This window comes from Perna viridis, chromosome 9, assembly GCF_037379345.1.
Source record: "Perna viridis isolate PV_CMFRI_1.1 ecotype Kerala chromosome 9, ASM3737934v1, whole genome shotgun sequence".
NCBI lineage: Eukaryota > Metazoa > Mollusca > Bivalvia > Mytilida > Mytilidae > Perna > Perna viridis.
Window position 1 is genome coordinate 1,370,332 of NC_142453.1, and position 13,373 is coordinate 1,383,704.

At 31.8% G+C, this 13,373-nt stretch overlaps 1 protein-coding gene across 7 annotated transcripts; it reads left to right on the plus strand.

The window, feature by feature from the left end:
• Window positions 1-7,915: 7,915 nt before the first annotated feature.
• Window positions 7,916-12,999, plus strand: LOC148606051 (uncharacterized). Of its 7 annotated transcripts, none has more exons than XM_088546965.1 (7): window positions 7,916-8,503; window positions 8,931-9,022; window positions 9,714-10,025; window positions 10,697-10,800; window positions 11,131-11,319; window positions 11,752-11,844; window positions 12,213-12,999. In XM_088546965.1, exons 2-7 carry the CDS (start codon window positions 8,959-8,961, stop codon window positions 12,333-12,335), a joined length of 885 nt encoding a protein of 294 aa, XP_088403091.1. In that variant the 5' UTR covers window positions 7,916-8,503; window positions 8,931-8,958; the 3' UTR covers window positions 12,336-12,999. The 7 variants fall into 7 exon arrangements, with proteins under 7 accessions (XP_088403091.1, XP_088403093.1, XP_088403088.1 ...); XM_088546962.1 differs by having other exon boundaries at window positions 7,928-8,503; window positions 10,685-10,800; XM_088546969.1 differs by having other exon boundaries at window positions 7,931-8,503; window positions 10,685-10,800; window positions 11,131-11,305.
• The last annotated feature ends 374 nt before the right edge of the window (window positions 13,000-13,373 follow it).

Consider the following 13,373-nt stretch of genomic DNA (forward strand, 5'->3'; position numbering starts at 1 on the left):
GTTTCTTGAGCCTCTAGGTATTCTTTGCAATTTACAATACAATTCAAAGTCTTTACTTGCACATTTATGTACATAAATTATCATTTTTTTTATTATGAAATCAAATATCCCCTAAATATCTAATGACACAAAACTCTTTTTCCTTTACTGTCTACTGCATTCTTGCACCATAATTGGAGCGTCAAAGAATAATCAAGGGAACCAAGGTTATAGCGGTAACCAAAAGAATGTAATCCAGTGACAAAGACCAGACATGGAAAACAGACATACACAACAAAGAACATAAAGTGACTAAAATCATACATACAAAGTAACAAAAGCAAATGAGGAACTCGGACTCCACTAAAACACTCGGGGCATGGAACAGGTGCGGTAAGGTAAGTGTTCTCTGCTTTTCTAGAAACACCCATAGCTCGATACAAAATATTTTAAATTAAAATATCCCTCTGCTTGTTGCAATGTGTTTGTCAATGATCAAATTGGCTTTCAGTATAATTAAGACTGGTGTTCAGTTATGTTATTATTGCCAACATGGTTGATGTGCATCTTGTTGAATTAACACGACCTTAAAGGCGGTAATTGTGGCTTCGATGGAGAAAGCAATAAATAAAAAGTTATTTTTCAAGGTAATCGGAATTGCAATTAAGCGCCTTCCGTTATTTGAATACAAGTGAACATTTAAGTTTTGTTTTGTTGAATCAGTTTTGTCGAATGATATAAATATATCGTTTACAGGTCTCTTGTCGATGATAAAATTGAAATTTCTTTTTTTCTATTTAGCCGCCGTCTTGTCCATATTGAGACGGTCATGTATGTATATTGTTGTTCATTGGCTATAATGTTAACATGATGCGAAGGATACTAATATTACATAGATGCTATGTTACTATTTAATGTATATTAACGTTATACTTCTAAATTTAAATCCGGATATAAACCGTTCCGATTGTCAGCCAATCATGGCTGAAGCACCACAGACGACCCTGACAAAAATATAGGGAAAACGGTAGAATTTATTTTCCTATAGCCGACAATGCTAACCTTTGCAAGTTTTCCAGTAATTTATAATTAAAACTCGGACTCAAAAACAATTTTTCGTTGTAATACTTTCATCTAGAGACTGAAAAATCACCATTGGAATAGAGGTTGACCATCTTTTTTTCAACCACCATCAACAGTTTGAAGGTACCGGAAGTTTTGCATTTTTTTTTGGTTCCGCACTGATATGAAATATGCAGTCGTTTTAAAATTTCATAAACTATGCATGAAGGTAAAAAAAATGAACTATTTTTTTTTTAATTTCATCCTCTAAGAATCTGAGAGAGAAAAATCATCATTACAAACTTTGTCAGCATACCAATCTGTCCTTTTAAAGTTCTATTTCTTTTCACCTGACTAGGGTACACGATTGGTCAACGTTTTGCAGCGAAATTAATACTACTATTTTCCCTATAAAATACAATATCTACATATGTAATAGGTAGTTTAAGGACTGTCACTCCGTCAAAATACGTCATATTTATACATGCTAAGTTACATAATATGTTGATGCCATTGTCGATGTTTTAGACTTTAATGTAAATAATTGGAATCATAGGATTATTCAGACGTATAGCCGTTTTTTGATTGGTCGAGGACGTATTTATCAAAAAGTTTATACTTGCATGAACTTTGTCAGACTGTTCACATAACTTACATGAACACCAGTCAACTTGAAATAAATATGGTGGCCGTGTAGTTCGAATGAGTTTGGCAACGTCCACATCTATTTTATGTTTACAAAGAGTAATTTTCAGCTCGGAGAAAAAACTTATAATTGTTTAAAATCTAAAAACAAGTAAATTCGCCCCAAAATCAAGTTGTCCGAGGACTAGATTATATAAATATATTTACCGGTTTAAAACATGTACAAACAATAAATCCAAAATGTCGGGATAAAATTATAAGGATTAAACAGCTATTTTCGGTCATTCATTCATGCATACATGAACGAATCGCGGTGCCCCAAAACCCAATGAACGACTGCTTATCGCTTTTATGTGTGGCTTTCGGAGAAAAATAGAAGAAAAGTACGCTATTCCTTTCGTGAATTGGAGATATTTCTTTCACTCAAATTGGTATATTTTTACACTTTTTGTTATGAAGTATTTCGTCTTTTGTAAGGCCCCTATTAGATTATCAATGTATCATTGGTTGATCTGATTTAAATGTGGTACACCAGAATAATCAACTTTTTAAATCAAATGACAAATGTAAAAATCTATATGAATTGTAATATGGTGAAATGTGTAGTTTTCATGCTAATTAGTAACATATTAATGTGACATTTTAAATCAAACCACGGAAACCTAATAAATTGTTAACTAAGTTTCTTTAGTGTCTTGCCTTTTTAATTTAAAACAAAATATAAATGTTATCAAGGGGTAATTTTGTATTGATATTAAATTGAAACGATTGTATACAACGTCGTGCCGTAACAAATTATCGGAAAATGTCAGTTATTCATTTTGTTTAACTTTAGTTATAACGTACTTGTTTTGTTTTGTTTTATTTTTTTAAGTTTTATTTGAACAAATACGCTGAGAATAGATGCATTTAGCAATAATGTCGGTCATTATCATTCAAGTACTGCTGGGAAGCACCTACAAATTACAAACCTATTTTTAACATCGATTGTGAATTATAGGTGATCACGTACATGTAGTTTGTCTGCAAACTACCTAGTCAATGCTGTACAGTAATAAAATCAATTCAAAGATCCAATTAACGGTATTACTCTGTCACGGATTTATATATTCTTAATTCTCCAATTACCACAAAACTAAAAGCAATTTGAAATATCATGATATTCCAGATCCTGTCGTAGTTTGATGTGCTCGACTTAACTCTTTGGGAAAGACACTTTATTGTCAACAAAAGTATAGTAGCATTATATGTATTTATGCTATCTATGTCACCGCAATCCAGAATGCCGTGTTTTGAATATAAAAAGGGACTATTTTTTTTTATGTTTGTGATATAATATAAAATAAAATTTCATATTTTAAATATTTTCGAAACTTTGTTTTGCATATGTGTGAATATTAAATATGGGGAACGTCAGACAGACTTTGTTCCCTGTTTTTAGTGGAGTCCGAGTTGCTCATTTATTTCCGTTACTCTGTATGCATAATTGTAGTTACTTCACGTTTTTTAGTGTGTACAGTCCTTGAACCGATCCATGCAACAATTTGACGGATCGATGACCGTTGACTGATTGATCGCTGACGGATCGATGACCGATGACCGGTCACCGACCTGATTGCAGTCTTGTTATGTAAAATGACGTAAGATAAGTTTTAAATAAACGAAATGTAAAATAAAAGTATAAATTGATGTTTAAATATACCACAGTATATAAATATATGTTAAATTGACAATGAAAACAACAAAAACCGTAAAATACATTGACCGTTCTATAGTCACGTCATGCGACCACCATTTAAATGGATCGGTTTGACGGATAGATGACTGACCGGAACCTGAACGGCGATCGATGACCGATCACAATTTTTGTTGCACGGATCGTTTCAGGTACTGTGTGACTGTTTTCCTTGTCTGGACTTGTTCCCTGGACTACATTATTTACCACTATAACTTTGGTTTCCTTGATTATTCTTTGTAAAAATGGATACATGTAAAATAGGTTCATTTTTGGGTATCTAAACATGTTTAGGATGAATAGTTAAAATACTAATATATTTGTAAACAATACAAAGTCATAGTCAAATAAAGAATCTTAAGAGTATTTGTTGATTTTTATTACGATATGTCAAACATTCTACCACTTGACTCGAGTGTCATATAGAGGGGAGTAATCTATGGAACATATGAACTATTTTTATTAGTGTATGATGAGAGTCAACCCAATAAATGTCATCCATATATGTTTTGCGAAAATGCAGATTGTCAGTGTACTTTAGAAGAAGTCAAGCTATTAATAACTTCAAATTCTAGTGTATATCATATTTGAGTTTCAAATAAAAAGTCAAAATTCAGGGTAGAAGCTAAAAGATAGAAAAATAAATAAATCATAAAAAACATGAATACTCAATAAAAGACAATTTTCAGTGTACAATGTACAAACGTACAATTACAGACAAATTGATTTGAGTTTTAATGTACCTCAACTTGTTAAAATAAATCTTCCTTTTTTCTCTCACATCTTGCTTGATTGAAAGAATCAAGTAGTTCAGTGTGTTTTCTTTCTTTACACTTGATTGCTACCCTAAATGATAAAAAAAAACATGTGTTATGTATTTAACTGGACAAACAATTTTAAAATAGTTCCTAAAGTTTAAAAAAAATGTGACTTGAATTGATCCAATCATAGCAGCTAAAAAAAAAAAAAAAAAAAAAAAAAAAAAAAAAAGATTCATTGACTGTTTGTATAGTACTACAGGTACAGATCATAACATCACACATGTACAATATAAGAATAGCCATTTTTGTGGGTTTCACAGGTTACCAACTTATGCAGGATTCTCCAAGTTAACACCAACATGTACATTTACATATATGGGGATTAAAATGCAGTTTTCCTGTAGTTTGAATTACATGTATCTCTAACCCTAGTAATATTGTTGGCTTTTTTGTTCATCTTGACTGAAAGTCCATGTGAGTTTATATACCATAATTTTCGTCAGCTTTTATGTCAGGAAAGTGAGAATAAGTAATACTTTTAATAGGACAGCAAAAAATTGTGGTTGTATAATGGTACATGTATATTGCTGGTAATGTCCGTGTCGTCAACAAGACCGTTTGTAGACACTTGATTTTAATTCGATAACTTGAATATTTGTTTGTTGATCTTTATGATATTTAATGACAGGGTTCAAAATGTGTCTTTACACACTTGGTTTTTTGTGAGATAACTTGAGTATCAGGTAAAATAAAAAAATTGGATCTTAGTAAATTTTATAATAAGGACTTAGGTTTAAATCCACAAAAGAAATGTTGGTATTGATTTTGAGAGTTATAGTCCCAACCATTGCCTTTAACAAGGATATAAGTGCAGTCAATGATCTTGTTTTATAATATTCTATACCAAAATGGTCAGACTTGTATTGATTTCATGGGTATAGACTTGAACTTTTTTAGAAATTAGGGGCCAGAAACATGCATTATCATGATGTCAAGACAATAACTTGTTTATTTTTGGTTCAATTTTGATACAGTTTTTAATTGAATATCTAATAAAAATCCATGCCTGTATTGTTCCAGCAGATTTCAAATGCATTGTATCTCTTTGGATTTTCAAGTTATAAAGGGGCCACATCCGACAAAAAATTGACATTTCAATTTATTGACATGATTTTGAAAATTGTTAATTGAATTTCAAGTTTTGTGCTATATTATGGCTCCAAACCTGTTGTTGTGTCCATAATGAATTGTTTATTCCTATTATTATGTGTGTCCAATTCCAATATTGTGCCCACAATTGCCCCAACTGTTCTATGTTTGACCACATGGATTGCACTATGCTGCACTCTTGGAATCATTTTATTAGGATTGTGACAAGAACCAAGTAAGAATACCAAAAAGTATTGCACAGTAGCCAAAAACACATTCCTTTTAATTTCTGGACAATAACTCGAGTGAAAGTATTTGGATTTCTTCGGAATTGTGCCACAAAGTGCAAGGTAGAATTGGTTTTGCAGGTTTTGACTGGAAATCTTTAAGGATAAATGGCTGAAGTGAATATTTTAGTTCTGGTTGTTTTTTTGTATTCTGCGTCAAATTTCTAATTGTAATCAAATTCAAAGCTTCGTTAAGTTAGAATAGTGTCCATACATTCCCAAATTATCAGGGTTCAACCTCTGCAGTAGTATCAAGCTGCACCATGAATAGTATTTTATTGTCTAATATTCAGTAAATTGTTTACTATCAGTGAGTCTATCTTAAAAAAATGTTATAAGGATTTAAACCATTTTTTTAACTGAGATGTTATGCCATAAAAGTTAATGTCAAATATAGAACCTTTGACCTAATTTTAAGTGGCCCACCACAAGAAGTAGCGTTGCCCAATAGTAATCACGATGTCCGTCATCGTCAAAAAATTGTGTCCGGGCTGTATTTTTTTTTTTTTTTTTTTTTTGTCTTTCGAAATAAGCATTTGACATTTTGAATTTTGCTAGATCACCTAAAAATAATGCGTTGCATACCACTGATAGTGGCCTTTGACCATTGATCTCAAAGTCAAATTCCTGTTTTTGGTTTTTTTCATTGATAAACTCGTGTCCAGTTTGTTACTTTTTCATTCTTCAATTTGGGCTTCTGATATTTGGTTTGGGGTAAATCATCTAACGAATATATGTAATATACAATGGATAGTGGCCTATGACATTGAACTTTAGGTAACCTCTAGATACAATTTCTTTTTTTCCGTGAGAAACTTGTGTATGGAATATATATGATTCCATACTCTTTTTTTCAACTGGTAAATATTTCTATTGAATGTTAGTGCTTCATTGAAAACCAAAAAAATTGAGTTGGTAAGCTTTTCCCAAATCCATATCATACATAATTGCCCAGATACTGGGAGGAATTAGCCCCAGAGAAGGATTCCATCTCAATGATTTATAGTTTCTTGTCTGATATTAAATGCAATGACAGCGGTAAAATATGAATATTGTTTCCATATTTGCCTCAACTGTTTAGTGTTTCAGACATTTCAATATGTATCCCAAAGAGCATGTTATTTTTCTAAACTTTGCCTTATATCTTGACCTACACTTAGAAATCGATGGTAAAGGAAAACTAATGACCAAACTTTACGATAAACGTGATGACTTTTCATTCAGAATAGTCAATTTTCCTTTCATCTGTGGCAACATCCCTTTGTCTCCTGCTTATGGAGTGTTCATATCACAACTCATACGTTATGCCAGAGCTTGCCGAAACTACGCAGACTTTTTGTATCGCGCTAGAACTCTTACAAATAGGCTTCTGGAGCAGGGTTATGTTGCTACAAGATTGAAGTCATCACTACAGAAGTTTTATGGTCGTTATCATGAACTCGTGGGTCGTTATGATGTATCCATCAGCACCATGAAAACTGATTTATTCAACGGGTCATAGTTTTCCTTCCCTCGTTTGTCTACCCCGGACTTGACTTTTCATGAGCAACTCGGTGGGTTTTTCTAGAAAAGCAGAGGACGCTTACCCTACCGGTGCACCTGGTTCATGCTCCCAGTTTTTAGTAGAGTTCGAGTTGCTCATTTACTTTTGTTACTTAGTATGTATGATTTTATTGACTTTATGTTCTTTGTTGTGTATGTCTGTTTTCCATGTCTGGTCTTTGTCCCTGGATTACATTCTTTTAATTTGTAATATAAATATCTGCATTTCCTTTCTAGAAACACCTGCCGAGTTGCTCATAAAAAGTCAAGTCCGGGGTAGACAAACGAGAAAAGGAAAATTCTGACCCGTTGAATAAATCAGTTTTCATGGTGCTGATGGATACACCATTACGATCCACGAGTTAATGATGACGGCCATAACACTTCTGTAATGATGACTTCAAACTTGTTCCAGAAGCCTATTTGTTAGAGTTCTAGCGCGATACAAAAAGTCTGCGTAGTTTCGGCAAGCTATGGCATAACGTAATATACGAAAGAGCTATTCAGGTACATAAGTGTTAGAAAGGTAAAACGATTTAACGACTAGGGTCAATAGGTCGCTCAAAAAGTACATCGGCATAAATATATTGCACTTCAATTTAAAGGTACAAAAATGACTAATCAAAACATCAATATTGTAGTTATAAGGTCTTCAATGTTTTTCTTATCTGAAAATTTTTACAATAGTTGATTATATTTCACTTCAATTTTGCAGAAAACCAAATTTTACAATTTTTATATGGTTTGTATGTTTGTACTATGTTAACGCTGTTTCGATGACAGAGGTGATGGTCTACATGTCGCTCAAGGTTATTTATCAACCCAAAAGTCGGATTTTTATACCACGTGGCAGAAATATATTGCACTTAAGCTAAAGGTACAGCGACAGCTCAGCAAAATATCCATTTTTCAGCAATAATCAGCTTGAAAACTAACGTTAAAGATGTGCGTAAAATACAGTATGTACTAAAACAAAGAGTGGATACGAATTGTTGGATTGAAATAATAAACAGGAATTAAGGAGATTTTTTAAGGTTTACAATTGCAGTACTACTCTGTATTTGGGAACGGAATAAACCTTATTATCCATGATTTAAATCGTTAAATACGTTGATAAAAAGTACCTAGTAAACTTAACACTGATACGGCCGTGCAGATTTAAAATTTCAAAAGAATTAATTTTTACGACAGTGTTGATATCAATAAAGGTAGACTAGATTTGATCAATGAATGCCTTGGGAATCCTCCCTTGTTAGTATGATGTCATATATTTAAACATAAGATCAAGGGTGCCTGCTTATCGAATCATTTCACTCTTGGATTACTATTAAAACCACCAACACGTGAGTTCACTATAACACTGATATTAAGTTGATTTATTCTCATGTAAACAAAAATTAAATTAACAGAATGTCGGATGCTATGATTGTGTTCATATGAGCATTACGTTATACATATAAGGATATAGCACTTTATTTCTAATTGTCGCTAAACTATTTATTGTACATAATGTAAGAAAAAGTTCATGGCCAATTGTGCGTTAAACCAAATTTACATGAGAACTTATATATTATATTTGACGTTTGTTTCTCAACATAGATAATTTGTAATTTTAAAACTTATTTTTATGTTCTGAAATTATTGCACCTATGTTCAACTGCAATGTACAGCATTGCTTCATCAATTAGAATTAATACATTTGATTCAGACAAACATTTGGTGTCTTATTGTAGTCATTATCATATGTATTTTTTCTCTGTTATCTTTCAGGTGTTCATGACGACATTAGAATATCACAATGCATTCAGTCACAATTAGGATATGTCTCATGCTAGCGACTACACATCAGATATATTCAGAAGGTGAGCGTGTATCATGTTTAAGTAGCAGTCGTTATAAGAATCATGCAAATTTTGTAAAATATGACATACCTAAGAAAATATTAGATATCGAGTACTTCTTGTACTTACTTAAGTGTTTTGGTTCTAGTAATGATAATATAATTAATAACTTGAAACACGTGTATATTATAATATAATCTTCAATACTCATTTGGAGGGTATGCATGTATTAGATTATATGTGCAGGTACCGTATTAACTTTCTATCTTGCAATAATTAGCTGAAAAAAAATGCGAAAGGTTTGTGTTCATGACTGTCGAATATGCCGGCCAGTAAAAATCACGTTATGAAGATTTGGTTAATTTTAGGGTTTTGTTACGTAAAAAATACCTCACCTTGACTTATCATTATTCAAACGTATCTTTTTATGGTAAAATTTCAAAATTTAAAATAATAAATGTCTTCTAAGTATTAAATATTCTCTTATGATGATTTTGGTACTTTTTATTGTTTGACCTACTTAATTTCCGCATTACGTACGCTCTTAAATGTGTTTTTGTTTTTATTTCTTATCTCGGGTTTGTTTTTATATGATTTTTCATTTTTCCGAGTGTCCATTTCCTTGTAATTAGTCATTCATTAATTGATAGTTTTGTGTCGATTTTCTCAATAACGACTCCTTTATTGATGTCCACCTTCCATATTTTGATAGTCAAATGGGAACTAGAAACGATTCCAATTATCGTCGGAGAAGACGCTTATCTTAAATGCATTGTGAAAGGTGGTGGATCTTTCCATAATTGCACTAAATATTGGATGGGTGGAGAGAACTTTAAAGTACTTGATTCTAATGGAAACCCACAAAGCCCTAATAAGTACAGAATGAAAATCACTAAAGCTGGAGATGTATTTTATTTGATCATCCGGAGGGTCACTTATGCAGATACTACGTACAATTACAGTTGTACTTGTGGACTAAGCATTTTTGAAGGAAAAATGAATATAACCAGTAATGGTATTGTTGGTATGTATTCTGATTTCTATTATTTATTTTTATTTATTTGCATGTTAAGGGTATATGATGATACCCACTTTTTGGAAACGAAAAATTTTCCCAGGATCAGCCAGTTGAAGGCAATCTCTTGGTGTCAACATTTTTTCTCCATTCACTGCAAGCCAAAAGTCTGCCTTTGCTCATCTTTTTTTTAAAATGGCTGTTAAAGCGTTGGTGCAATCTCAGTTTTCATTTCTCTGTGTTTCCAGTGACAATGGAATAATCGTTTTAAAGGGAAAGTGCATGACCTCAGAAAGACTGATCAATGAAACCAAAATTCTAGCTAGAAAAAAAATGCAATCAAGGAACAAAGACCAGACAGGGAAACAGGGAAAACAGACACACACAGGAAATAAACATACAACAACCAAAATAATGCGTACAAAGAAACGACAGTAAGTGTCCAACTCGGAAATCATTATAAAAACTTGAATTATCAAGGTGCCAAGATAATTCATACACACTATCTGGAAACACATTGGTTAGCCTATTATTCATTAAAATGAGAATGTAAAAAGGAAAAGAAAGTGACACACTGCAACACATCGGACATGTTCCCTATACTGCCTGCACGAATGTTTACATGTCATTGACACTTATCCGAAATTGTCGTACATTGTATTGCTTAGTTTTACCATCAGCAAATGCAGTTGAAGATAGAAGTTTGATTCTAGATGGAAACCTCCTATTGAATATAACGCTTGTTAACGTGACACAAGAACCCATCTGTTGGTCTTATTTTCAGGTATGTCACTCAAAATATTTCATAACAAGACACGAATAAAAAATTAAAAACTAGCACGAAACAAATCAAAACAAAAACATTCACAATTGCAACTTAATTGAATCAGATATATACATGTAAGAGAATAAATCTATTAACCTTTTTAGGAAATATTATAGTTAATTTACTCAATGAAAACCTGGTCGTTATATATTTTAGTAAAAACTTTAACAAATACTTAATATGCTATTTGATCACATTTTGGTGAACATTTTTACTATGTCGTATCCTGGTTATGCACGGTTGACTTGGTGCGTATATCCATATCCATTTTTTTTCTTCTTCTTGAAGAGTCGCCGTATTGAACTAAAAGCTTTCACAGATCAATCCATAGGCATACTCAGAAGCATAAATTATCAGAGCCGAATGACTATGATAAAACCAGGTCACCATAGACTCAGGGTAAAATGTTCTTCAGCTCATCATACAGTACTTGTCATTAACAAAGTCTTGTATAGTGAAGAAGGTAGTAGAATGTTTGTATGTTTTTTCTTGGTTGACTGTTGACTTTGTAATTTTTGTAATGGTATTATTATAGCTTAAGATTTTCCGTCTGATGTTTAACATTAATATGAAGTTAACAGTTGTTGCTATTCACGAGAAGTCAATTTTAAAGCTCATTTATTTACAATCTTAAGAGAACCGCTGATAACATGCAGACAAAATAATTAAAAAAAAATGATGTACGAGGAAAACAACGGTATATTTAGATTAGTTAAAATAAATAAAATTGATATGTTTTTTTTTATTTTGTTTTTTGTTTTGTTTTTGTTTTTGTTTTTTGTTTTTTGTTTTTTGTTTTTGTTTTTTTTTGCACTAAGACATTGTGTGTGAAGTTACTATTAAAAATAATAATAATAATAATAAAAAAAAACAACAAACGGAAGAATTGTTGTTTGTTTTCTTTTTAAGTACCAAGTCACGGCCATATACTTATTCCATATTCTATTGGAATCATCGTGGTATTTGGCATATTTGTTTGTTAAATATTGTTCCGAAAACGAGGTGAGTCATCATAAATTTTATTTCTTCTCATGATGAGTAAATTTCAGACACTAGGTTTTGAATCAGCACTCATATTTACCTTAAGATAAACTTGTAACCATATAATGAACAGTCATGAAATATTAATTTTCTGTACTGCATTATTTTGCCACAAAATGGCTGGTTGAACAGTTGTCAAAAATAGAACCAAAGAAATTCTTTAGTATAAAATCAGGAAATGACTCCATTGCATTTCCATTCACTTGTCTATTAAAATGTTAGAAAACAGCAACTTTATATCAGAACATCACGTTACGTGTAGCTTAAAAAAAACTTGCGATTTAATATAGCCACAGTCATCTACCACTCGAAATATAATATCGTTTCAGCGAAGAATCGATCAAAAGATGCAAATATCAACTCGGCTGAAATACTCAGTGATGAACAGCTGGTACAACAAAACAGATAACACATCTGGAAATAAATACGAAACATTTTACAGGAATGCCTAAAAGTGATCAACGATGGACAGAAAAATCAGCTGACATTTGTTTGCATTATTGAGATTCCAACATAGAATGCCTCCACACTGACTGATACTTGTTCACTAAAAAAACTTGATTGAAATTGCTACTGCGATTATTTATGTCATTTTTTCAGAACAATTAATCATTACTTTCCCGAAACACTTCCCATCATATCATCGTCTTATCTCTGACTTCCAGTTGATTTATCGTATAAATTTTACAACATCATCACAACTTACATTTTGTCCTTAAATCCTTAAGTATTCTGATGTGCATAATGTGTATTATGTGTATAATCCGCTTTCAGTACTGTTTTTATTTTATTGACGTTCCATGCTCCAAGCTTTTAGTGGAGTCCGAGTTACTCATTTGCTTATGTTGCTGTGTATGTATGATTTTAGTTACTCTATGTTCTTTGTTGTGTATGTCTTTTTTCCATGTCTGGTCTTTGACCCTGGATTATATTATTTTGATTACCGCTATAACTTTGGTTTTCTTTATTACTCTTTCGTATTCAAATTCTGTTTTGAAACATCTGCAATATATATTCCATATTTAGTATGCAAATAGCAAATATTTCGTTATATTGTTGTGTGTACATTTATTTTATATACCTTTGTTTAATAAATGGAATAACGTAAATGTTATAGTAATCTTTTCTATTCTATTATCTGGAAACGGAATTTATTTGAAGATGTTATACGGAAGAAAAAGAGAGAAAGAAAAATATTTGAAAACAAACAAGGCGTGTACATGATACAAAAACGCGGAGAATGGGCAAAACAAAATCATTTAAAACCTTGTTGTTGATATGCCACCTGTAGACTCGGCTGGGGAATATTTTTGGAGTCATTTGACGTCCAAGCGTATAATTTTATGCTTGTAGGAAAGACAATCACTTCTTTAATTCTTTATTCTTGAATATTTTTTTTTGTCAAATTAAAGCTACTTTATTATCTTATTCGTTTGATTGATACGATGTATCAATAAAAGGTACTTGTAAATGAAATAGAAAGATATTTT

Coding starts and splice junctions, on each gene's coding strand:
- LOC148606051 (XM_088546962.1), top strand. CDS start 8,959: ATGCATTCAGTCACAATTAGGATATGTCTCATGCTAGCGACTACACAT. Junction 10,801..11,130: donor TCTGTTGGTCTTATTTTCAG/GTATGTCACTCA, acceptor TTCTTCTTGAAG/AGTCGCCGTATTGAACTAAA. Junction 11,845..12,212: donor AATATTGTTCCGAAAACGAG/GTGAGTCATCAT, acceptor ATATCGTTTCAG/CGAAGAATCGATCAAAAGAT.